The 24,161-nt window shown below is 43.5% G+C and overlaps 2 protein-coding genes across 6 annotated transcripts in view; one reads left to right on the forward strand and one right to left on the reverse strand.

Moving 5' to 3' along the window:
* CCDC146 (coiled-coil domain containing 146) overlaps nucleotides 1–13,218 on the forward strand; it is a 79,709-nt gene extending 66,491 nt beyond the window's left edge. Inside the window, exons 14-19 of the mRNA XM_014963779.1 lie at nucleotides 1,506–1,730; nucleotides 2,356–2,584; nucleotides 8,373–8,501; nucleotides 9,668–9,805; nucleotides 11,267–11,515; nucleotides 12,904–13,218. Of these exons, the coding sequence (XP_014819265.1) occupies nucleotides 1,506–1,730; nucleotides 2,356–2,584; nucleotides 8,373–8,501; nucleotides 9,668–9,805; nucleotides 11,267–11,515; nucleotides 12,904–13,107 (1,174 nt within the window). The 3' untranslated portion in view covers nucleotides 13,108–13,218. The remainder of the gene's footprint in view (nucleotides 1–1,505; nucleotides 1,731–2,355; nucleotides 2,585–8,372; nucleotides 8,502–9,667; nucleotides 9,806–11,266; nucleotides 11,516–12,903) is intronic.
* A 137-nt stretch (nucleotides 13,219–13,355) lies between these two features.
* Nucleotides 13,356–24,161, reverse strand: part of GSAP (gamma-secretase activating protein) — a 46,553-nt gene continuing 35,747 nt past the window's right edge. For all 5 annotated transcript variants that reach the window (XM_014963772.1, XM_014963775.1, XM_014963776.1 and 2 more), the window contains 7 exons: nucleotides 20,886–20,956; nucleotides 20,209–20,303; nucleotides 18,871–18,990; nucleotides 17,653–17,714; nucleotides 15,666–15,770; nucleotides 15,423–15,516; nucleotides 13,356–14,922 (listed from right to left, as the gene is read on the reverse strand). In XM_014963772.1, coding sequence (XP_014819258.1) covers nucleotides 14,822–14,922; nucleotides 15,423–15,516; nucleotides 15,666–15,770; nucleotides 17,653–17,714; nucleotides 18,871–18,990; nucleotides 20,209–20,303; nucleotides 20,886–20,956 — 648 coding nt within the window. In that variant the 3' untranslated portion in view covers nucleotides 13,356–14,821. The remainder of the gene's footprint in view (nucleotides 14,923–15,422; nucleotides 15,517–15,665; nucleotides 15,771–17,652; nucleotides 17,715–18,870; nucleotides 18,991–20,208; nucleotides 20,304–20,885; nucleotides 20,957–24,161) is intronic.

Raw genomic sequence — 24,161 nt, forward strand, 5'->3', positions numbered from 1 at the left:
GGGGGGGGGGGGGGCTGAAAAATTGCACAGCCAGGACACAGAATGCATTCAGGATACATTCACTCAAAGTATATTGTGAATCTCTGAGTAGCTTGATTTCAACATCATGCTGAAGGTAGCTAGAGAAGAAGTGGAACTTCAGTGGTTTAAATTATTTTTGTCAAGACGCACAAGCTGACATTTTGTGCTAAAATTTTTGAGGCCTTCCCTATTAATTACTGATTAAAGGAGGGGGCGAAATAAGGCTCAGATGCTTACATACTGTCTAGATAGCAGAAATATCTAATTATTATGGACAACCCTACTCCGGTAAAGATCCAACAGGCATTTTTTATCTCTGCAAAGCTAGATGTAAAACTAGCAAGAGGTACTGAATTATCAGCAATTCTCTTGCTTGTGGAAAATATTTTTAATCCCAGTAATAGAGAATTGCAGCCTACACAATTTGGAGGACAGACAGAGTATCAGTCCAAATACACAAGAAGTTTTTCAGAAAATATTTAATAACACATTCCATGTCTGCAATTCTGTCATGCTTACAGGCCGAAACTTGCTTTACAGAAGTTTAATTCAATTCAGTAATACTCTGTGGAACTGAAAAGTGTTACACAGGCGGGAGAAATGAACCAGAAAGCAGCTCACAGAGTAGTCTGTATAGGACAAAGATGGAGCCCGCAAGGGGAGGGAGGATATTTCATCTGCAGTTCTGTATTTTAACAGGAGTCTATGGTTCTCCTTTCACTACCTCTTTTGTCTTGACTATCTCCCCTGTAAATAAAGCAGTAATACTTGATCAAGAAGTGATACTTACTGCAATCAAATGCAGTAACTCCTAAGTTCCATGTCATGAGCAAATGACTGATCTGTGTGGCAACAAGAATCTGTATTTTAAGCAAGGGACCATCATCTAAGTGGCCAGCAAGGTCCCTGGAAATAATGAGTTCTATTCTTCATTTTTATGGGTCTGTAATGTGATCTTTTCTATAACCTTGCATTGTGATTTTATTTTTTCTCATCTGTCAAGCAGGGAAACTGATAATTTTCTTTCTCGTGTGAATGTTGTGATACATGGTTTTATAATGAACTTGGAGACCTGCCAGCAACCACAAAATTATTTAGGTATCATTCTTTAAACAGAATGATACCTAAATAATTTCATTACATTTCTATACATTAAGACTTTGCATCACAGTTTATGCTTCTGCTCTTGAACTTTATTTCTTACGTCCCCTTGGGCTACCAGTGAAGAAAAAAAGCACTACAATGTAGTGCTCCATTTATAGCATTTTTGGGGCCATCATCCAGTTCTCTCGAAGCCGGAAAGAGCTTGCAGAGAGAAGCTGTTCTCAGCTACTGTTCTACTTCTTGTAATGCTTCTGTGAAGCAGAGCGACATAGAAGATCCTTTGTGTGTCTGAGGAATTAGTTTAAGCTCTGCTTTTACTTGCTAAAATTGCTTTCAAATTGAAAGGGCTAAAACTCTCCTACTTTTCTGTTGTGTTAAAGAGCACTGCAGAAACAACATCTGAAGAATGCAAATAATGTAGCAATTACAGACAGTCTCAAACGTGATTATCGCAAAATCGAACAAATCATGCAGGAGATGAAAGAAAAGGAAACCCAACAGTGTTTGGCTCTGGAGAGACTTACCAGCATGGTCACCCACGCTGAAGAGGAAATGGTGCAGCTACGCAAACAATACGAAAGGGCTATACAGCAACAAAATGAGAGGTAGAAGTGTAAATTTGATGTAATATAGTGTTTAATTTTGACATTCAGGAATCAAAAACATTTTTCAATTTACGAGCACTCTAAATTAGGAGTACCGAGAGACTGCTTCACCCCAGTGTTTTGCTGAATGATTTGCCTCACGACAACGTCAGGGCTGCTTTGTGTTACATAGGTGGTTTTTCTCCATTGGTGAAGATGCTCATTCTTCAGAACTACTATTAAAAACCAGGGTGGATTGGCTACTGAACGCCTTGAGAGCTTGTAGCCTCCTTATCTCTTTGTGCTCTGTGCGCAGATAAGGTATAAAAATGCACAAGATGTAAAGCTCCCTGATCATTAATCTGTTTTTAAATTAATGCTGTGGAAGGTCAGAAGTGCTTTTAAAATTATATGAGAGACTAGATCAGCCTTTGCAATTGTTTGTTCTCTAATTGTCACATTGCAATTATTTTGTTACCTATTTAAAAAGTTGTCACAATCTTAAAACATTATTTGTGAAACCTTTGTACATTTTCCCAGATTATTACTATCTTTCCAGGTTGCTAGTTATGTTCTTGAATGTAATACACTGAATATGAGTAATTTATTTTTTTAATTTTGCCTTTTCATTTTGGGCTTATTGCAGTGGTCTTCTGCTCAGAGATCGAGAAGAAGAACTATGCATTTTATACGATAAAATAAACCTGCAAGAGATGTTGTGTAGAAATGGAGATATTGAGATGCAAGATATGGAAGAACAGATCAGATTTCTGAAGCTGAAGGTAGCAGAGAAAAAGAAGCTGATCAAACTGTGGCTCAATGTGCTCCCAAAGAAGAATGCCCTGGATGCACACCTGGTGGTACTTCAGATACAGGTTGGTGGGAAGCATGCCCTTTTTTCGTTTGTATTATACTGTATTTTAAAACTTAAGGTAATTCCATAGGAAAATCGAAAGTCTTCAAGTACAAGGTTTACTAAAACAGAAAGCTCAGTAATACACCTGTCTAACAAAGCCCTGATGCATGTTTGTGACTTCAGATACGTGAGTTTCTACACTTTGATGTAAGTGGCTGATACACTTTGTTACGCACATGCCAAGCGCTCCTGGGTACGGAGTCTCAGCCAACCCTCCCCGTAGCCTGAAATGTCACTGTGACTAAGCTGGAGAACGGGAGTCATGAGGAAAAAATGGGAACGTAGATAAAATGTGTTAAAACTGTTTTGATGGGGGTAGGTGGAGGGGTGGGAGATATACTTAGCTCTTCAAATTTCTAAAATAATAACTCAATTCACACTTGACCCTGAGCCTGGAAACTCTGCTGCCTACAATGATATAATCCACATATATTTTCTTCTACACAAAACCAGTCTGAGTTTTAGTTCTAGTTACAAGATGACATTAAACAACTAAGAAACTGCAGCGTTCATCATTGTTCGGGACATTCTTTCCTCGCTTTCTGAAATGGCTCATTTACTTTTGACCTTATCTCCAGATGGTAATTTTTTCCCTACATAGTCAGTTAGTGTCTGCACAAAATCATAAATTGGGGTGTACCACTGCCATTTGCACTTGCATCCATGGGAGCTGTGACTCACTCTTAAATAGTGCTTGCACTTTCCTCTAACTTCTGGTGTTTTAAAGAAACTGTATGCTCTGCTAAAAGAATAAAATGTTGTAAAATACCTTATGCAAATCGTACCCCAAAGAACTTTACCATGCCATTACAGATTTAAACAATGAACAGAGGCACTATGAAAAAAGATGATAGAATTAAAAAAAAAAAAAAAAAGATGGTTTCAGGTAAGATTTAGAAAGAAATTGAAAATCACTGAATCAAATACAGTAACAAAATGCAGATGATTCTTGTGATCTGACAGATTTTTCTGTTCTGTGTAACTAAAACTTTCTCCTTTGTGATGATGGTTCATGTGATGCCTGAAGTCACCACTAAAAGGAGGCTACTGTTATAGGTGCTTTAAATCTTTTTGCAATAATGACATAAAATTAAAAAGTAGGAAAGTAAGAGTAGTGTGATATTGCTCATGGAGTCACCTTAATAAATGTTCCCAAGTCAGAGATTTTCCAGTGAATAATGGCAAATAACCAGTTATCAGCCTTTAAAATGTAACTAGGTGCTGTGGTTACTGACTATTACGAAGGTTCTTCCCTTTTTCCTACCCTCCTGGTCTCCCTAAGTCTTGGGTATTTTTCCTACTTTGTCACCTTCTTAGAATCATGGAATCATAGAATGGTTCCGGTTGGAAGGGACCTTAAAGATCATAGAGTTCCACCCCCTGCCATGGGCAGGGACACCTCCCACTAGAGCAGGTTGCTCAAAGCCCCATCCAGCCTGGCCTTGAACACTTCCAGGGATGGAGCATCCACAACTTCCCTGGGCAACCTCACCACCTTCACAGTAAAGAACTTTTTCCTGATACCTAATCTAAATCTCCCCTCTTTCAGTTTGAAGCCATTATCTATCACTGCACTCCCTGATAAAGAGTCTTTCCCCATCTCTCCTGTAGCCTCCTTCAGGTACTGGAAGCCATTATAAGGTCTCCCCAGAGCCTCCTCTTCTCCAGGCTGAACAACCCCAACTCTTTCAGCCTGTCCTCATAGGAGAGGTGCTCCAGCCCTCTGAGCATCTTCATGGCCCTTCACTGGACCTGTTCCAACAGGTCCACGTCCTTCCTGTGCTGAGGACTTCAAAGCTGGACACAGTACTCCAGGAGAGAGAGTGGAGTAGAGGGGCAGATTCCCCTCCCTGGATCTGCTGGCCACGCTTCTTTTGATGCAGCCCAGGATGTCAGTTGCATTTGACTGAGATCTTCTGATGTTTTTAGAGACACTGCTTGATTCTAAGTCTCATGCATTCTCAACAGGTGCTTTAATCACCACTAAATTAGCTGTTCTGGGATGGGATATCTATTTCTGTTAGAGATATACCTCTTGGAAGAGAGGGATGAATGAGTACATTGTTTGCCATAGGCTGTGGAAACTGAGCCCCTGTCTCGGTGGCTGTGGTACCCATTGGGACGGGGAAAAACACAGGTCAGGGCTGTGTGCCAGTGCAGGAAGAATAAAAATTTTAGCTGGGTCTCCCATGCACCAGTACTGCCTTTACCTGACACAAAAAGTACCTGGTGTGATTCTAAGGGGTTTTTTTTGTAACTTTTAATTGGGACTACACATCAAGGGGCTATTCCCACTAGTTGAAATGACCCATGAAAACTAATCTGCCTTCATACATCAATGAGAAATACTCAGCATTAATCATTAATTAGTTCAACACGTAGACCTGCTGAGCTGTCAAGATGGCATAGATGAGACTTTCATGCCTTGAAGTTTAAGTACCGTAACAGGGGCCGACAGGTTCATTGTGACATTTGGCATCAACATTTATCCAGGTTTTAATACAACCCCGTGAAAATCTCCAGGCTACATCAGCCAGTCATAGGAAAAGGGGGCTGGCAGAGGGAGAGCGTTTCCCTGGGCAATGCTGCTGCTGCTCCAGCATCACGTTGCCTGTCGTTCCTGAGAGGGCTAAAGCCATGCTTTCAAACCAACGGCGAACTCCAGCTTCTCCAACAAGCCATCCCAGTCCTCACTTAACTGTGGAAAGGTTTTCTTAACCATTAGCCTCGATATTTCTTGCTGCAATGTAAGCCTATTTATGTGTATTCTGTCACCAGGGACGTGACAAATAGATCATTCTCTTTCTCCCTGCAACAACATTTCATGTTACTGGAAGAAAGTTAATCCCGTTCCCCTCCCATCCTTTTGCTGGGCTACACAACCCTGTTCCTTTCCATCAGCTCTTACACATCTTTCTCAGATCGTTCTCTTTTTTTTTAACCTTTCTTTTATTTTTGGCAACACGGTCTTTATTTTTCTTGAGGCGCCGTGCCTAATGTCAGTGGGTGAGAGCGAAAGGATTCACTCAGGCATCTTGCAGGTTGTATTTCTGTTTCTGTGTCCAGATACAATGGAAGCCTTTCTTGCAACGTGACATATTGACTCATGTTCATGGAAGTGTATGTAACAACCAGACCCTTTTTTAAAGGTTTTTCTGCCTACATGTAGCACCTTGCATTTATTACTTAATATTACCTCTTTTTGTTCAGATCTTTTTTCAGACCAAGGTAATTTTGAATTTGAATCTTCTCCTCCAAAAAGTATTTGCAGTCTCTCTGAGGTTAACCTCATTCTAGTTACGTAGTGCTTACCTTATATTTTCAGCAAAACCCCATTTCCTTAGCTTGTTTACAAGAATGTTATATGAAACAATATCAAAGCCATGTAAAAATCAAGATGCATGAAGATAAGTTATGTCTAGTTCCATAGCGCATTTTCCATTCCTTTTAAAAAATGGGTATGATATTTGCCCTTTTCTAGTACTGCACTTGCCTTTTCTGAAACTTCCAAAATAAGCACCAGATCTCCACTTTTTCAGACCAATCCCTTTCTCTAGGTATGTGTTCCCTCTCATCTCTTCATCCTTCAACAATTCCTCCTGACTGATTAAGGTCAAAGGTAGAAAAGTCTCTTTTGTAGAGCTTTTCCCTATTCCCTGTATCAAATCCGCACCAAGATAGAATAGATATTTTTTTGGGCTTTAAGACTTAGAATCTCTTAGAACTCAGATAAAGTCTTGTTCAAGGAAAACACTAGAAATGAGGAGAAAATAAAGACAGATGATACCTATAGCTCCATCATTTCAGCACACATGGAATAGCACGGTTATTTTGAAATAACTTAAAGTGCTTTTTTTTCCATACTTTTGGATTAGCCTGAATCCAATCACTTCCAATTTGTATTGCATTGAAAAGTAAGCCTACTGTTTAAGTTTCACATAAAACTTTTATGGATTTTCTTTTTGGTTCAGGCAGTGTTTTTGCTGCAATAGCCCTTCTTCTCTAAATTAACTATTCAATCTTGCAAAATTGTACTTGGTGCATTAGGGTACCACTGCCTCCAACAAGGTACTTTCAATGGAGTTAGTGGCTGAGAAATTTTGGTCCCAGATATGAAACATGACTGGAAGCACAACTGCATCCTGTTGGTTGTGCTGGTCCTGCTCTCGTGTTCTCCCGCTCTGTGTATTATTGGTCTTGAGTTTCAGTTGTTCACAAGTAAAAGAAATCTTTCGGTAGCTAGTTGTGCACTGAATGGCATTCGTTTTAAACCGAATCATGATTTGACAAGGAAACTGTTCATTACAGTTAAAGGTTTTCACTTTGCCTCCTCTCAAAATGTGAGAGAAACAGCTGCACGATGCTACTTCTACCAGAAAAAGAAGTGTTTAAGCTAAGTATTCTGGGTACGTTCTGTAATCACCCAAGAAGATCTGTCAGTTTCCCCTTTTCCAGTTAAACGTGACTTCCAGTGAACAAACCTCATCCCGGTAGCCCAGTAATCACCCAAGAAGATCTGTCAGTTTTCCCTTTTCCAGTTAAACGTGACTCGTTAACTTCCAGTGAACAAACCTCATCCCGGTAGCAACATCTAAACATTTACTTTGTCTTTTTGGTGACCGCACATAATTTTTAAGAGCCAGTGACCACTTGTTTCCTTAATAATATCATCACCTGCAATTGATGGTTAACATTTTTAGTGATTTACTTGGGTCACATTATGTTAGAGCTCATAGGTCAAGGTTGGAGTGACAATGTGCTGACAGACGTCCAGGTGTGTATCAAAGCACACAACCCCACCACTGTCAGTCCTGCAAGTCCAAACATAAAGAAATGGTCCCAGTCACTGCTCCAGTGAGTATTTATGTGAAGCATGGATGTCCATGAGTGTGTTCTGGGAAGTGTTATTCCATGGGAACACCTCACATCAGAAAGGTCAGGGAACACCTGCCTCTCTGGGTCCCGGGAGTACCACATCACTCCGTGTCACCACCGGGTCACTTCAGGACATGTGCCTGGGAACTTTGACGTGGAAAACTTGGATTCCTGTGATTAGACCTCTAGTGCTAACCAGCAGGGAAGCGGGACTTCCAGATTTAACTTGCAAGCAGACCATCAGGCACTTGTATCCGTCCTCTGTCCCTAAGTGGATCTTGTGGGTCAAACAGAAGATTGTAGGAATAAAGGAAGACACACCCCCCCCCCCAGGTTTGGTGTATTCCTGAGGCTATAAGTAGCCTGAGGACAAAGAAGCAGACAGAACTCAATTTCTGGCAGACAGCAGGGTTTTCCTCTGTCCTGCAACTGTCATACTGCAGTTCCCTCTTAAAAAAAAATTAAAATGGCTTATAATCTTCTGCGTTCCCCTCCTTCCTTCCCTGCACAAGGAAACCTTGTCTGTTAAAGTCTACAGGGTCAAGCTCTGGGGGTCCCAGAGGAGTCCCAGGCACCCACCGCTGCCCCAATCCACTGTTTGTCAAATTCCCATTCATTAGCAACAGGACAGGAAAACAACGTATGTCCTCCTCTGGTTTCATAGGGAAATGTTGCTCAGTGTTTGACCAGTATCGATTTGCTTCGTCCTACACTGCCCGAGCAGCCCAGTGAAGCCAGACCAGCTGCTTTAGTGCCGTTCTCCTGCCGTAAATCAGACACACTGGGACCTTCCATCTCTGGTCGTGGAGGAATAAAGCAGCTTTTGGCTTCTTGTCTTAAAAAAATAACCACTGTGGCTTCTTGTTTGCTAGTATTCCCAGTGCAAGGACAGGATTAAACGGATGGAGGAGAGCTTTGCTGACCCCACCAACAAGAGCAGAAAGCGAGACTTGGGAGGGAAGGACCCATCGGGACCTGAGCTGCTAAAGAAGATTGAGCAGGTAACATCACTTATCGCCTCACAAGCTCTCCCCCTGTGACTGAACTCTTTTAGAAAAAACAAATGATATCTTTTATTGCATCATGCATTGGAGCATGCTTTGGTGGCACTGCTTCATTTCCATGCCCCACAGGGAGCCACTGAGCAGACCTTCATGGTCGAGGCAGCCAGGCCGGCCAAGCAGCTGCAGACCTGACTGCAGCTCCACCAGTGACTGCCAAAGGAGGCTTAGGTCCAATATAAAAACCAATCATCTCAGGGCAACTCCTGTAGGGCTTATGTAGGGAAGGTAAAGGAATGGAATGAGCAACTGAACTGGTTTTGTAGATATTTTTGCCTGTCCCCCTGTAGTGGCACAGTCCATACAGTCCACACCCAATGCAGGGTCCCCCCCTGTATTTAGTGTTTGGGAGGATTCACAGGGTAACAGCAAGCTGGGAGCAGTACACACCTAAGATCTCCTTTTGAAACCCAGTTTGTAAGGATTTACCATGAACACTTTGGCATGAATTACTTGAGCTTTTTGCTTTACTGTCCCATATTTCTTGACAGGAGGCAGCTCTGCATAGCCCAGCAGGCTACAACACAGCCAGCTAACACCAACCCATACATTAAAAAGCCAAGTTTTTTGGAGTCGTGAGAGAAGTTTAAATGTTCTCTCTCAATCTCCTTGTGTTTTTAAAGTCTTTCTAGTTATACACTACTTTCTTTTTCAGTCTTTAGAGTCCATACTTTTATTTTTAGCAGCAGGAGGGAAAAAAGTAGTATTTAAAGCAAGAGCTGAAACCTCCTCATTATGGTATGACTCAAGGAATCAGAAATTTAAAACAAACAAGCAAAAAACCAAAAGAAATCACTAGAAAAAAAATCATTGCTTTCAAGAAAAATCCCAGCAAGGCATTAATAAGGCTGGTGTAACCCCCTGTGCCTCAAAACGGCCTGGTCTGATATGCAAGAACTGTACAACTGACAGCAACAAATTGAACTAACTTTGGCCTGATACGTGACAGAGAGGGGGGAGACTTTGAGAAAAGTGATGGTGCAGCGATTATTTATGGCTGTTCACGGGTGTTATTTCAGCAGCTCCCAAAGCAGTCACAGGAACACCTTGTGCTGCACCTTCCCCTGCCGTTTACCTCCACCTTGAAATACTCCTTCTCTCTGCAGCTGGAGGTGGAGCTGGTGCGGAAGGAGGAGAAGCTGCTGGAGACAGATTTTCTCCACGAGCACGTTTCCCGGCTGACGGAGAGAATCCGAGCCACGGCAGAGAGCGGGAGGCAGGACACGCTGCTCTTGGCTAAAAGGGTAAGAAGGGCATTGCTGGCTCTGCTCGCCAGCCTGTACCAACTGAAATAGGATCTGGGCAAGAGGTAAGATGACTCACTCACAAATTACAAAAGTGGCTGGAAACAGTGATAGATAAATCACATGTTAGTCTTCAGAAATGATACACATTTAGTAGTAACGGCAGGACAGATAAACCAAAAGCAGTAGGTGAGTGTATTTGCTTTTTGAAAGAAAGCTGCACCGTAAGTGCTGCCTTTCATCAGAATACAGAATTAGTTATTTCTCAGGTAGGTGCTTAGAAACTTAGTGGAATCCACCTTTTGCACGTGGACTTACCAGCCCTTCCACATCAAAGGCTAAAAACAAACAGGGAAGAGCCAGGTAAGTTCTACTCAAACAGAAGATAAAATTGATATCTGGCTTAATGTTTCTTTGTTATTTTGGTAGGGACAGCCACACAGGAAAGAAATACAGTTTTCATTAGTTACTTTTATATAATTATAGCTATTTCCTTTAAACTGCCTACTAACAACTGTAATGTTGTTTGGGGTAAAGCAAAAATCCTCTCGCCTCCACCTTCTTAGTGAAAGGCTTAGGCTGGAGAGCTGGGCAGAGAAGAACCTAATGAGGTTCAACAAGGGCAAATGTAAGGTCTTGCACCTGGGGAGGAAGAACCCCAGGTACCAACAGAGGTTAGGGGTGGAACTTCTAGAAAGCACTACTGAGGAGAAAGATCTGGGAGTCCTGGTGGATGGCAGGATCTCCATGAGCCAGCAATGGCAATTCCATTGCCAAGAGGGCCAATGGAATCCTGGGCTGCGTAGGGAAGAATGTGGCCAGTAAGTCGAGGGAAGTCATTCTCCCCCTCTACTCTGCACTGATGAGGTCACAACTGGAATACTGTGTCCAGTTCTGGGCTCCCCAGTTCAAGAGAGACAGGGAACTACTGGAATGAGTCCAATGTAGGGCAACCTAAGATGATTAAGGGATTGGAGCATCTCCCTTATGAGGAAAGGCTCAAAGAGCTGCGGCTCTTTAACCTGGAGAAGAGAAGGCTGAGGGGAGACCTCATCTATGTTTACAGGTTTCCAAAGGGTGGGTTGAAGGATGATGGAGCCAGACTCTTTTCAGTGGTTCCCAGTGACAGGACGAGGGGCAACGGGCACAAGCTGGAACATGGGAAGTTCCATTCAAATACGAGGAAAAACTTTACAGTGAGGGTGGCAGAGCCCTGGAACAGGCTGCCCAGGGAGAGTGTGGAGTCCCCTTCTCTGGAGATCTTCAAGACCCACCTGGATGCAGTCCTGAGTGATGTGCTCTGGGCAACCCTGCTTTGGCAGGAGAGCTGGACTAGACGATCTCTAGAGGTCCCTTCCAACTCCAACAATTCCGTGATTCCGTGAACACCTGCCTAAGTGTCATGGCCAGGAAGTGTCTAAAGGGAAGCCCTCACTAAATCGTAGCTGTTACTCATTCCAGACAAACGAACTGCAGAGGAAGATAAAGGCCAGGACCCAGGAGATGATGGCCCTCATTGCAGAGCTGTCTATGAAACAAGCTCTCACCATTAAACTCCAGCAGGAAATGAGAGACAAAGAACAATTTTTTATGACTGTTTCGTCAAGGATAGATCAAGGCCTTCCCCCTCCCAAAGAAACAGAAAATGAGTGGTTGAAGGTATTACGCAACGAGAAGATGCAAAAAGAGGCAGCTGAAGCCAGAGCTAAAGTAAGTTTCTGTCATCCTTTGTGGTTAGATCTTCAGCCTTTCATTGCTCTTGCTTGTCTTCCTGAAGGAGCTGTGCTAACTCACTGCGTAGCTGCTCCATGACAACATGGAGCTCCAGGAGTCAGTGGAGATGATGGTATAGACAGAGACAACTCCAGAAGTGGTACATTATGGGTTTGTGGAGTTATAACTGTAGTCAGGCATAACACTTAGCACTGGCCAGTGAATCTTAAGGAGAGAATACACTAAAAGGAAGACTTACTTTCAATTATTAAAGTAATTTGGGTGACTTTGTTTTGAGGTGATGATGGGTGAGAGAGCCATCAGCAAAATGCTGCCTTCCATTGGATTTCATGGTAAAGCTGGAAAACCTGGGGTGCAGGGCTCAGGAAAAGTAAGTTCAGCACCTTCCACATACCCGATGCAGCAAACATCACATCAGAAGGAGGAAGGAATCAGGTTGCTGGGCCAGACACAGAGGGCAGGCAGGGCAGCACAGCAAAGAGTGCTTCAGATTCTACGCTGCTGGGTGCTGTGCCTCCTGGGTGCTGCTGGGTGCTGAGCAGGGAGCTCCCAGAGAAGAAAAAGTAGCATAAAACTGAGATGTGCATCCTGGGGGAACTCTTGCTGATGGGAAATGGTCAGGCATTGGAATAGGCTGCCCAGGGAGGGGGTTGAGTTACCACCCCTGGATGTGTTTAAGGGACGTTTAGATGGGGTACTGAGGGACATGGTGTAGGGGAGGACTTTGTAGAGTAGGGTAGATGGTTGGACTCGATGATCCCAAGGGTCTCTTCCAACCTGAACGATTCTATGATTCTATGAAATTGGCTTTGCTGGGTGAATCCTTTAGTTGATCGCTCCCCGGGAATCTGAAAGGTGCACAAAGCTGGGAGAGGAGTACACTCTCTGAACACTTAAAGAACTTGAAGTCAGACAGAACTGCTGCAGTAAAACTGGTTTAGATTAAGACACTTCCTTGTCGTTAACACTTCCCCTCATGCTGTGACTCAGTTTCCTCTCAGTGCTGTTGATACAAGCTCCCTGTATTCAGGAACAGCAACTGTCAGCGTAAATATAGCCATGCTTTGAAGCATCAGAACCATTATCTCGTTCCTGAGATGTTCTACGCACTCTTATTACAATTTTTATACATTCATCAAATCCATTTTCTTCACAAATAACGGAAGCACTACAGGCTCAAGCTGTGTACTATTTGAAAGGACAAACTGACATCTACACGGTCAATAACTCATGCTTTGCTTTCAATGGTTTCCTGGTTTGCTGAGGGTGGTGCCTTGGTTAGGCATTGGGTAGGGTGGCTCAGGAGCATAGGGAGGTGTGAGAGCCCATAGTGACTGAGCCCTCACGAGGTGTTTCTCTCACAGCGTGCTGCAGAAGAGGAAGCAGCGGCAGCGCCCGGCTGCGTCCACACGACGGCTGAGCAGCGCCCGACGGCCTACATCCCCGAGGACAGCTACAGCCTCCCGCTGCCGCGGCCCTACGGCGCTCACGCCCCCTTCAAACCGAGCCAGCCCAGCTCACACATGAGGCATTTCAGAAAACCCACCCTCAAGCCCATCGAAATCTGAAGAGACAGCAGGGGAGGCCACTGCCAGTTGCTGAATCTCTGGGGTCGACAGCATTGACACTGCGCTGAAGGAACGGCCGTTAAGTGTTTGGCCAGATTCCATATGGAAAATAAAGGTAGTTATTAATGCCAGAAACACAGGTAATTTGCCAGTCATACACATTCCCTTCCCCTGGCTCGGAGGAGCCTGGTATCCCAAATGCAGGCCAACATTTTAAAATGTTAAGAAAAACGAGTGATCATCCTGTGTTTATTTTTTTCCCAGGTGACATTTTATTGCATCTGATTATATTTTATAATACATTTATAATACTAAAAAGAAAAGGCTAGAAAATCTTCTCTTGTTATGAATATAATATGAACAAAGTCCCCAACACTTACACAAATACACCAACATGGCTTGCTGCAGTCTGGGATTGGAGCTTTCACTTGCCAGAAATATTATGATTACATCGAGGAAAAATATTTTCCCTCTGTGCAGTTACTGAGAAAGCTAAAACTCTTGCTCCACTGATGGCAATGACAAAGGAACCACCATGAACTGGCCGCGTCACTTCTAAGAACTGGATCTTTTCATTTCACTGGTTGGGAACAGGGAGCATCAGTGGGAACTGCTCAGAGAGAATATCAGAGGTTGCTATTGAAAACCTCCAAAATCTATCAATTTGTCAATAAGCTTCACTAGTTTAATAGTCGGAAACTTTGATAGAGTTGGTTTTAAATCCAATAAAGACTGCAGAAATCCTGCATGACAGAAGTTAAGATAGCAAACCACTAATACTATTTTAAATTAATGTCACAATTCAGAACTTTAACAAAAAAGCCCAACAAAACAAAACACAACACTGGGTCAGTTATTTATATATAAAAGTTGAAAATGAAGGAAAACCAAACCTCCATCATTTTGAATCTGAGGCTTGAACTGTAACATTAAAAGTTGTAAGGAAAGAATTAAGTAAAATTCTGTCCAAGTGACCATCAAGGTAAATTTCTAAAGAACTTCCTTATCTTGTATTGCTTACAATATATTATACGTATCTCAAAAACCAAACACAAAACCCTGCCATATGCACTTTGAGAAGATTATATTTTGTGCTAATTACAAAAGTGAACACATTAGAATCCAACTCCAAAGGCAGAAGTACCGTAACACACAAGCACCCCAAGGAATGAATACATTGTTACTGATGATATGCAGAGACCAATTCAACATTTGTCACTCTTACCTGTTTTACATAAATACAGCAAGAAAGCCTCTTATTAATCTACATTAGTAAACAGCTACCAGCTTCTTGTTGCTGTACAACACAACTGGACTATCTTTTTCAGGATTGTCTGTCTTGTTAAAATAATTGACATTAATACCAATTCTCACAGCGTGTTTTGATACCCACTGTAGTCCCACTCATTTAACACTTCAACACGAACCAATGAAACCACAGATCCCTTTCACTGAAAGCCTGGGTTTGTGTCAGATTCATTTCTCTAGGATTTATGTAGAAGTCAGTGATTTCAGCCTTAATATGTTACATCAAACAGTATTTTGAGTAGCTTATATCAGTAATGGTAACTGCACAAAACTGCAGATTATTCTGGAAACAACGTAACATTTAAGTTCATTTTAAACACAAAACACCCCCAGGTGGTAGCACCCTTCTGTGGGAATGCTTTGATGTCAGAGTTCCACAGGCAGCTTTCTTCAACAGCACGTTATTTCAGGAATATCTGAGGCCCAAAAGCATCATAGTGTGTTTGAGTGCTGTTTCCTCGACAAATCGTACATTTACATCGTCTTGTTTTTCATATGGATGCACACCTAGAAAAACATTGTCAGAAAGTTAGTATTTACAAAATCCCAAGTGAACCAAGATTTTAGCACAGTGGCTATACAGTATATAAAATGGACCAGGGCAGAGTCTCATATGCTGCTATATGGTTTAAACTCTCTTTCCTCCTCAAACAGGATAATATCCACACATGGACAATCCTGTTTTAGCCTTCAGGTCCTTATCCAGACTTTTTATTAATATAGACATAACCAGTGACGCACCTTGTTTTTTCAGTGGAATTCAAAATCTTCAGATGCCTCACTGTATCAAGCGAGCGCCCTAACCCATTTGAATTTATTTTCAAAAAGAGGACAGCATTGAAATAACAAACACCTGTTACTTCAGAGCACCTCCTCACCTAGTGACCTGGGTACTCTTTTTGGGGGTGGAAGAGGTTTTAGAGCTCAGTGGTAAGTATAGTCAGGACACGGCTGAGCGTGAGCAAAGTAACAATTCCTGGTTTTCCAAAGCACCCACTGACCATTACCTTGGTCCTCTATCTCTGCCAGCACGTTAGTCAGGTAGTTGAGTGGCAAAAACTCCACCGGGACGGAGAGTCTCTCGGGGACAGGCCTGTTGCACTGTAAGGGAGAAGGCTTCAGGTTACTGCACAGAGTCACATAGTGACAAATTGCCGTGTTGTCTTCAGCGTGTCACAGCCTACAGAAAGGTCAGGGATCTCAAGACTATCAAAGCAAATGATTTTTAAAAATGGCCTACATGCTCTTACCTGCCTGTTGCCCAGCTTCTCAAGCAAAAGTTTCACATATTTCCGTGCAATTAAATGAGCATTTATGGGATGATTCCAGAACTGGCGGACCTTTTGACCAAGAGCCTAGTAAGCAAAAAAAAAAAAAGAAAAACCCCAAAACTTTAAAACAAAGACAGGAACAGTGGAAATTTAGGAGGGGGAAAAGGAGGAAAAAAAGAAACAGAATCCAGGCTATAACATAGACTGCTTTGCTTTCAGACACTGATGACAGAAGCTAAGATGTCATTGTTTTTAGCCACCAAACCTTCCTTTTGCAGGCAGTAACTCAGAGATGACAACACACTCAGGAGGTGTGAGAAGCAGTCAAATCCTCGCTACTCGGTACCCACTGAGCTGCTCAGGAAGTTTCTATCAGTCTGTCCCACTTCACATGTTTACTTAAATATGAATTAAGGCTTAAAATGAGCGTTTATCCTTTACTGTGACTCTTTGGTTTAGCTCCATTCTTCTCCCAAAAATCAAGAGGTGCCCCGTTCCTCAGTGCTCCTCTCAGGCTCAGCCTAAGGAGTCCTACAAAAGCAGAGTGCCAACAGGGAGAGACACTGGGAGCACAGTTTGCATCCCACTATTTGGGGCACCATCCTGGGAACTGCTAACATTGAGTCACATTCCTAAAGGCAAGAGATTCAAACCCAGGTGTCTCAAAGCTTCCAATCCTAACCAATAAGCAACCAAACAGGAACACACGATGAAGTTAGCTCCACCTTCTGCCATCTTCCCCGTCCAGACCACCCCCCTTTCAGCTGTATTGCAGTATTCTCAATACTGAAAGTTCATTTAGGAAACACTGGACAGTTTCAATGGTACTTAAATACTTGCTTCTGATGCAACTGAAGTCATCTAGTGAATGTAACCTGCTCAAAATAGCCCGAGTCACCCCAAAGCATCCTTTTTGGCAAACAAACTATTCTCTGCATTTTTTCCCAAAGCTGTAAAGGGATACAATAAGGCACTGAGTCTACTGTGCGTAACGGGCAGTCCCTGTCCCCTGAAGCTCTGACAGCTCAGCCCCTGGCGTCAAAGCGCGGTTGGAATGGTGTTCCCCACCCACCAGGCCTGGGCTGAGAGCTCAGAGGCCCCACGCTGACCCTGGCTCACCAACCCCTGCCCAAAACAAGATACAGAGGACAAAGAGCGTCCTGTGGAGTTCTCCTTCCCTACCCCTTCTCAAAACTGCTGCCAAATAAAGAAGGCCTTGTTAGAGGAAACCAAAGCGGCACTTCTGGCCATCTGAACTATACATAACAGCCCACAGTGAGCAAACAATAAGCAACTTATGTTGAGAAAAGGCTATTTTCCAGCAAGGCATTCCCCAAGGGGGATCCCTGGCTTCCCTCTGCTCACGGAGATGTTGTGCTTCCTCCCCAGTGCTGTGGTCTGCACCCAGGACAAAAGGGGAAAAGCAGAAGTCAATCTCCCATTCTGTTGGAACTTTTAATGGAGCATCAGTAATTAGTTCCAGCATGTGGCTAAACGAGTCACTTTACCAATGGGCAAGGCTCCCCCCTTCAGAGGGGGAGATGTTATAGCTCAATCCCTGTCACAGTTGTATCATCACATTTTGCAGCTTTTACTGTACCAGCTTTTGAAGATTTTTTGATAGAACAAATAGAACCAAATGCAGAGGTCACAAGTGAGAAAAGCATTTGTAAAAATCACACACACACAAATAGCCTTCTTTAAACCCCATAAACCCATTATTTCTTTATGCAGATGAGAACCCAACAGAACAGCATCAGTCGTGTCCATTTGATTCCCGCAGGGCAATGGAGACATAAGGACAATTTAAGTTCCCAGGGTGCCCTTCAGGTCATGAGCAGCAGATGGAGAAACTGTGGAGGTTCAGGTTGTACCTGTGCCCTATTTGAATCCCACTGGCTTCCTCCCACTGGAGGAATTTCCTATTGATTCAAAAAAACAAATGACATACAAAGTTATTTGTTACCTCAGGAAGCCTCGTGACAATACTGAACTTCAGCTTCTCGTTCTCCTCACTGTCATCCAGATCTACAAGGGGAAAAAAACCCACCATCATTAGTGGTAACCACATACCTAAGACTTTCAACTTTCAATTAAGACATTCTGAATAAATATTATCTCTGTAATGACATTAAAATTTTAATGTTAATTAAGTGCTATTAGGAGTGCTATTTATATTGATACTTTTAATATATATTTGTACATAACTTCACCATTTTACGTAACAGTTTATACAGTAATTCAAACCTGTTTTGACTAAGTAGAACCCCCCATATTTAGAATATTTCCTTTACCAAGACCAGGCACAGACTAATACTGCACATTGGTGCCTTTTCTTGGACACCGGAAAATAGCACGTAACCAGGGCCCGTCGCTGGGGCTGTGATGAGATGTGTTACTGTTTGAGAGTTGGATCACGGGGCTGCTGTACCCCAGGAAACTCACACTACAGCTCTCTCTTCCTCCCTTCTGATGCTGAAAAGGCAATTAACCCGGGTGTGATGCCAGCTGTGCCTGCAGCTGCCAATCTGCCTCGCTCCCCATTTCCTTCCAAAGCCTTAGGCCCCTCGTGGTGACAGTATGTGTTCATACAGAATGGATTTTAACTCCCACCTTCAGGTAACCTTGATGATCTAGTCAGAAGACATTTACAGCCTCAATATTTACCAGAAATATTGGGATGCTGGGTCAGGTAGGCTTTTGTTTACTTACTTTGAATTTTCACTTCCTAGCACTGAATTTCCAGCTGTTTGCCAATCCCAGGCACTAGGATTGTCTGGTTCCAAACATAATTAAAGCAAAAGTTGAGGACTGAGTAACAGCCTGACTCCCTTACACGTATGCACGCACCTTCATGGAGTCACAGAAATCTCCCAACAAATTGTCCAATGACCTTCAGTATTCACTTTTCTGAGAAGTCTCGAGTGGAAAGATGATAAACTCAAATTCTCCCCAAACAGGTATTTCTTTGTCTACTACAGTAAGGCTCAATCATGTCGTCTGAGCCCTGACTTCCCCTTTCAGCTGGGCACTGCCACCAGGTACAGCCCTCGCTGAGGAAGCACTCTGGAGAAACCGAGCCTCCCGGGCAGCAAATCCTGTGCCAGGCTTTGAACTGGCTGAAGGGGCATCGCTCCCAGTTTTACCAGCTGGTAACAAACAGAACACGTGAAACTCCCTGTACCTTTCAGCAATTTCCTGACGCACGTTTCTGTCAGATGCAAGACTCCACTGTCAATGTAGTGCAGGAGGGTGTGCAGAGGCAGACAGCGGACACCGAGCCCCAAGTGCAGAGTGTGAAAACCTGTGAAAGACAAACTTGTTTGGTATAACAATATTATTATTTTTTCACTAAGTCTGTATTAGAGACTGGTGCTGCTCTACCTAAAGCCAACGCTCTTCTTCACTTCTGACCATTTCTAGTTGGTGAGGAAATCACTTCATCAAAAATCATGTGTCTTATTTAGGCATTCTTTAAGTCCTCTCAAGTACAATCCTTCAGAAAGAGGAAAGCCAAGAGGACTCCAAACAGTCACTAGAGTCATTAAACATCTCCAACTGCTGCCTTATATCTCAAATGTGCTATTAATTTGCCTTTTATCTCCTCATTCTGCCCAGTTAATCAAAACCTGAGGCCTCACCACCCTCAGTACGTGGCTGCCACCCACACATTCCCAGAGGCAGCATTAAGGCTTCAGCTTCTCACTTCACACCAGCCAGATGATGGCCTTGCATCACATGACATGGTTATGTGGAAGCATTTGCGCCCACGCAGTGCAAGTCTGAGGGACAACCTCATACCAAAAACAGTTTCAAAGACTAAAAACAGATCAGGAAATACAAACTAGAAAGATTCCAACAGAATCAGAAAGAATTAAGAAGTTAAGAAGTCTTTCCCTGACAAAAACAAGCGTTTTGAAAAGACTCTAAAACGATTACGAGGAACTCTAGGAAATGAAAGTCTGCTATTAAGATCAGCTCTTCCATCAAGGCTGGAGGGAATCCTCCCAGGAGAAAACTGAAAAATATTAGGACAACAGCCTGGGAAAAAACTTTTTTTGCTCCAGGACAGGATTTTCCCTTGTAGCCCATGACACTAAAGTGCAGCTAAGAAAAATACCTAAATGAAAGAAGTCTAAATCTTAGTTCTGAGCTAAAATTGTGCCCAAATGTTCTACTGGAAGCTGAAAACAGAGAACTAGACCTCTGATTTGTTGTCTCTATCTTGTTCTGAAAACGGAGAACTAGACCTCTGATTTGTTGTCTCTATTTATAGTAACTACTCAGTTTTGTTACATTTCACTTGCAGGTGTTTATGGAAGGTCTTCCCCTCTGTAACGGTCTTGAACAGATTTCAATTCTGCCCAAGTGAACTTGACACGTGCTGCAAGTAGTGCTCTGGTGGGAGGAATTCAGAGCATTGCTCTCCTCCATGTGCTGCAAGTAGTGCCCTTGTGGGAGGAATTCAGAGCATTGCTCTCCTCCCTCACGATTGATTCCAACAGCACAAAGCAGGACTCACCGGGGGGTAAAGGCAGGCACATGCCATTGGCAGCTTCCAGAATCCGACTCATGATGTGGAACACCGCAAACTCTGCTGCGCTTCCTCTCTCGTCACTGTATTTAACAAAGGAGCAATGTATTAGGAAATACCCCCACTCTCATGGAGACACAGTCCATTTGTTGTGCTACCCCTGCACTAAGTGTGTGCATTTGGGGTGAAGTGCCACAGGATGTTACCGTGTTTGATGAGGCACCTGTCACCCAACAGCACGAGCTGTTCACCTAAACATTGACACACAGTGTCTCTCTCCTGTCCCCTTCTCCTTCCCCCACTACTGCATCGTTAGGAGTCTCTCAGCAGCACCTGGTATCACCAGCAACCAGGGAAACATTCTGGGTGTTGGTATAAGTGACCTGGCTTTTGTAGGTGTTCAACACCCACCCACCACCCAGCCTGAGAGCACTGTGAGCTCAGCAACTTTGAACTCCAGCTGTAAAACAGCCTCTATGGTTAATATGGATGCTGGCTTAGAGAGGGCAGGCAGGAGCATTAACAAACAAGCAGATGACACTCATGTTGACATTCATAGCAGAATAAGCACTAACTGCTCAAGAGAGTAGTATTGTTGAAGACCAAAATTATTGTGCCCATGTTATAAAAGGCAGGCTGAAATCTTGAACAAACGACTGGCTCACAAGCAGAAGGTGCAGGAATGAAGCTGGTATCTCCTCCAAACTTCTTTCATTATTCGATGTACCAGATTCAGCTAAAACAAAAAAAGAAAAGACTGGATGTTTCTGGAAGCCTGTGTACAGGGGGCCCTTGGCTTCATTCATTTCACAAACCAGTTTATGTTAAAAACTTATCGTGAGAATCCTACTGAGACTTCAGTATTTATCTTTTTTTTTTCTTACCTAGGCTTCAAATGTAAAATTCATTAAAATTTGAATTGTAACAAAATTTCCCTATCCCAGAAATTTCAAGTAAGTGCTTCCAGCTCATCAAAGCATTGTGCAAAACATGCAGCATCTTAACACACTGTGCTTCTTGGGGACCAGCTGATCTCATGCTCTTGCATCAAATTCTCAAAGATTTATTTGCCATGAAAGCAAAACCTGCAGGTCCACGTGGCTGAGCATTTGGCAAGGAAAGGTCTCTAAGGCCCAGACAAAACTCAATTTGCTGAAAAAAAGTCTGCGGCAGGAATCAGAAATGCAGCCCTGGCAAGGAGGAAAGAGGAGACAGGCAAATGTCTCTCCTCCTCTGGTCAGTTTCTTTTTTGCCCACAGTGAAGTAAAGCAATCCCTTGGCCCGTGTTGTTGCTGCTTTGTGCTCCCAGGCTGATCTCCAGCACAGACCATCGGCACACACAAACCACAGCCCTCTTCTCACTTGGGCCTCCTGAGCTTCTGCAGCTGAGAGAGACAGCACGCATCAAAGAGCTGAAATAACTTCCTCCAGCCACCCCTCACAGTTGTCACGTGTAACCACTTCCATATCTCAGTAACAGAACTGAGACACTTCCCCTACCCCTTCTATCTCTGGGCCTCAAACCAAACTAATCCATCGGTCCCAGGAGCCTCTCAGGAAGCAAGTCTGACCCCCACTGTGCAGAGGGGTGTCACGAGAAGTTACAAACCCTTCTCCCCCCAAGATGGCCAGAAACCAGGAATCCTTTTCCCTCCTCATAGGCTCTGCCCCTTCCAACCTCTAACTTGTCACAGGCTCTGAGCAAGAAAGAAACAGGACACACAGGAGAAGTTCATACACAAAGGCCGTAACAGGAATATTGGTCTTCAGAAATGCTCCCCAGGCTACCTCAGCCAAGGTACCTCTACAAGGTACAAGGTACCTCTACCTTTTCTCTCCACCACTCCATCCAGCCTTGCACAGGTACCTGATGGAAAATACTAGGTGGTTATTCTGCATTTCCATACTTTCTGGATTCACTGGAAAGCTCCACTTTAATGCCCCTGGAGTATGGCAAGTTTCTCCACTTGCTTTCCAGGAAATAAGTGATTTCCAGTTTTCAGAGAAGGGTCACAAGAACCACACCTGCTGCCAGAACGACTTTCATCTCTGGCCAGCACACAAGGTGCAGCGAAGGCCTCTGCCTTGGGAGCTACAGCTGGGCCTGAAGATCGGTGTTGAGGTGAAGGGAAGCTTCTTACAAACTCCAGAATCACCTTATTATTTGTGCAACAAAAATTATTTTCATGGGTACGATACTCCAGAATCAATATTCTTTGCTTACAATTCAGCAAACTGTATGGCTCTCACAGGGTACAGAAAGACAACAACTTCTTAAGTCAATGTCGACCCTGCTCGTGACATGACACCCTCATCAATAGCACAACACGCTTTGGAAATCAGCCACAATGTAAATTGTAGAAAATACATAAAGAGAAGCCACGTCTCAAACTTTTTTTTCAGTATGTAACACACAGAACAACGTGCATGAGAGAAAAGAAACATTATCTGTTTTCTAGAGGGAGTGGAGGCAGCTCCCCTTCCAAGCCAGCAGTGGGTCTCTGGGGGAACCATGTTAAACCTGTATCTTCAAGGCAAAGCCATTTTTCATTTAATAACAAAGACATACAATATGAGGTTTTTCTGGGCAAGTATCAGAAGCCATTTCCCTTGGAGTGCTTTAAACTACTGAGAGAAAACACAATCAGTAGGGAGACAGTGGGTGCAGCTGAGCCTAGGCTGCCATTTGAGAGCGCCCTGCTGTCTCCAAACACAGCTACATTTGCAGGCAAGGGTGCTGAGCAGGCTGAAGGCCCACTAAAGTCATTTGGAACCACAAGTGCTCAGCTCCTGTGGCTGTTTCTATAGGAAAGTCGTGGAAGCAGCCAAAAAGAAGAATAAGGAGCAAAGGAGAAAAGGGAGTAAGACAGGCTCTTGCTGTCTTCCAGATTCCCTCCTGTGTGAGGGACCTCTCTTTCTGAGAAAACTCAAATGCAAATGGTGCCTTGTCTTGTGTTCCCCCGCAGCTGTGCCCACACCAGATGACAGCTAGCCACAGCCACCAGCCAAAAAGCTGCAGCCACTGCAGCGACTTCCAGAGAAATGTCAACATTCTGGTCTGTCTCCTTCTTGTGCCACAGGCTGGCTGGTCACTGCCTCCTCTTCCACTTGCTGTCAGGGCAGCAAGTGTCACTCTTTTCCCCCTTCCCTGCCCTGATGGAATGAGAAGAAGGAGAGAAACAGATATGGAGTAAAGCTAAGGTAAGAGCTTGCAGGAGAGAGAGAGAATATGGCCACGCAAACAATTCCTGCAGGGCAGACGGCATATGGACTGGTACTGGGGCTCTGCAGACCTTCTCACCAAGCAAGGGAATTCCCACTGAGGGATTTCACTCATGCTTCCCCATGTTACTTCTCTGTGTACAAATACACACAGTTCTGTCAGCAACCAGCCACCAGGCTGCTGTTTTATGACAAACTGAATGCTCCCATGTCTTGGCTACTGCAGCTTCAGCTGCAATTGATTTATACAGTGGCTACGCACCACGGAGCCCTCTCAGCCACTCCTTTGCTCCTGAATGGAATACTGTGAAAGCAGATAAGCAAAGAGTTTCCAGCCTGTTCCTATTTCCTTAGTTTCAGTAGCTCAGCTACATGCTGCCGATGCTACAGAAAACTGTTGGAAGAACCAGAACACTTCATTCCCTTGAAGAACTTCCAAACATTTGGGATAAAGATTCAAGATTTAAGAGTTTCTGACTAGAAGAATGGGAAACTGCAGCCTAACAACAAAATAACTTCTAAAGATTTCCAAACAGCACCTAAGATGCACCAGCCAGTGGGCAGAAGCAATTTTTGGAGACGTAGTATCTTTGTTCATAGTAGTTTTCCCAAGAACTAGAAGTCTGTAAATTGAGTTGATACAATTCTTGCTTTTAGTGATGTTAAAAAAAAAAATCCTAAAAGCTAAACGTTTGTTCATGGGGAGGGTTGAGATTTGT

Source organism: Calidris pugnax, unplaced genomic scaffold (genome assembly GCF_001431845.1).
Source record: "Calidris pugnax isolate Ruff unplaced genomic scaffold, ASM143184v1 scaffold44, whole genome shotgun sequence".
Classification (NCBI taxonomy): domain Eukaryota; kingdom Metazoa; phylum Chordata; class Aves; order Charadriiformes; family Scolopacidae; genus Calidris; species Calidris pugnax.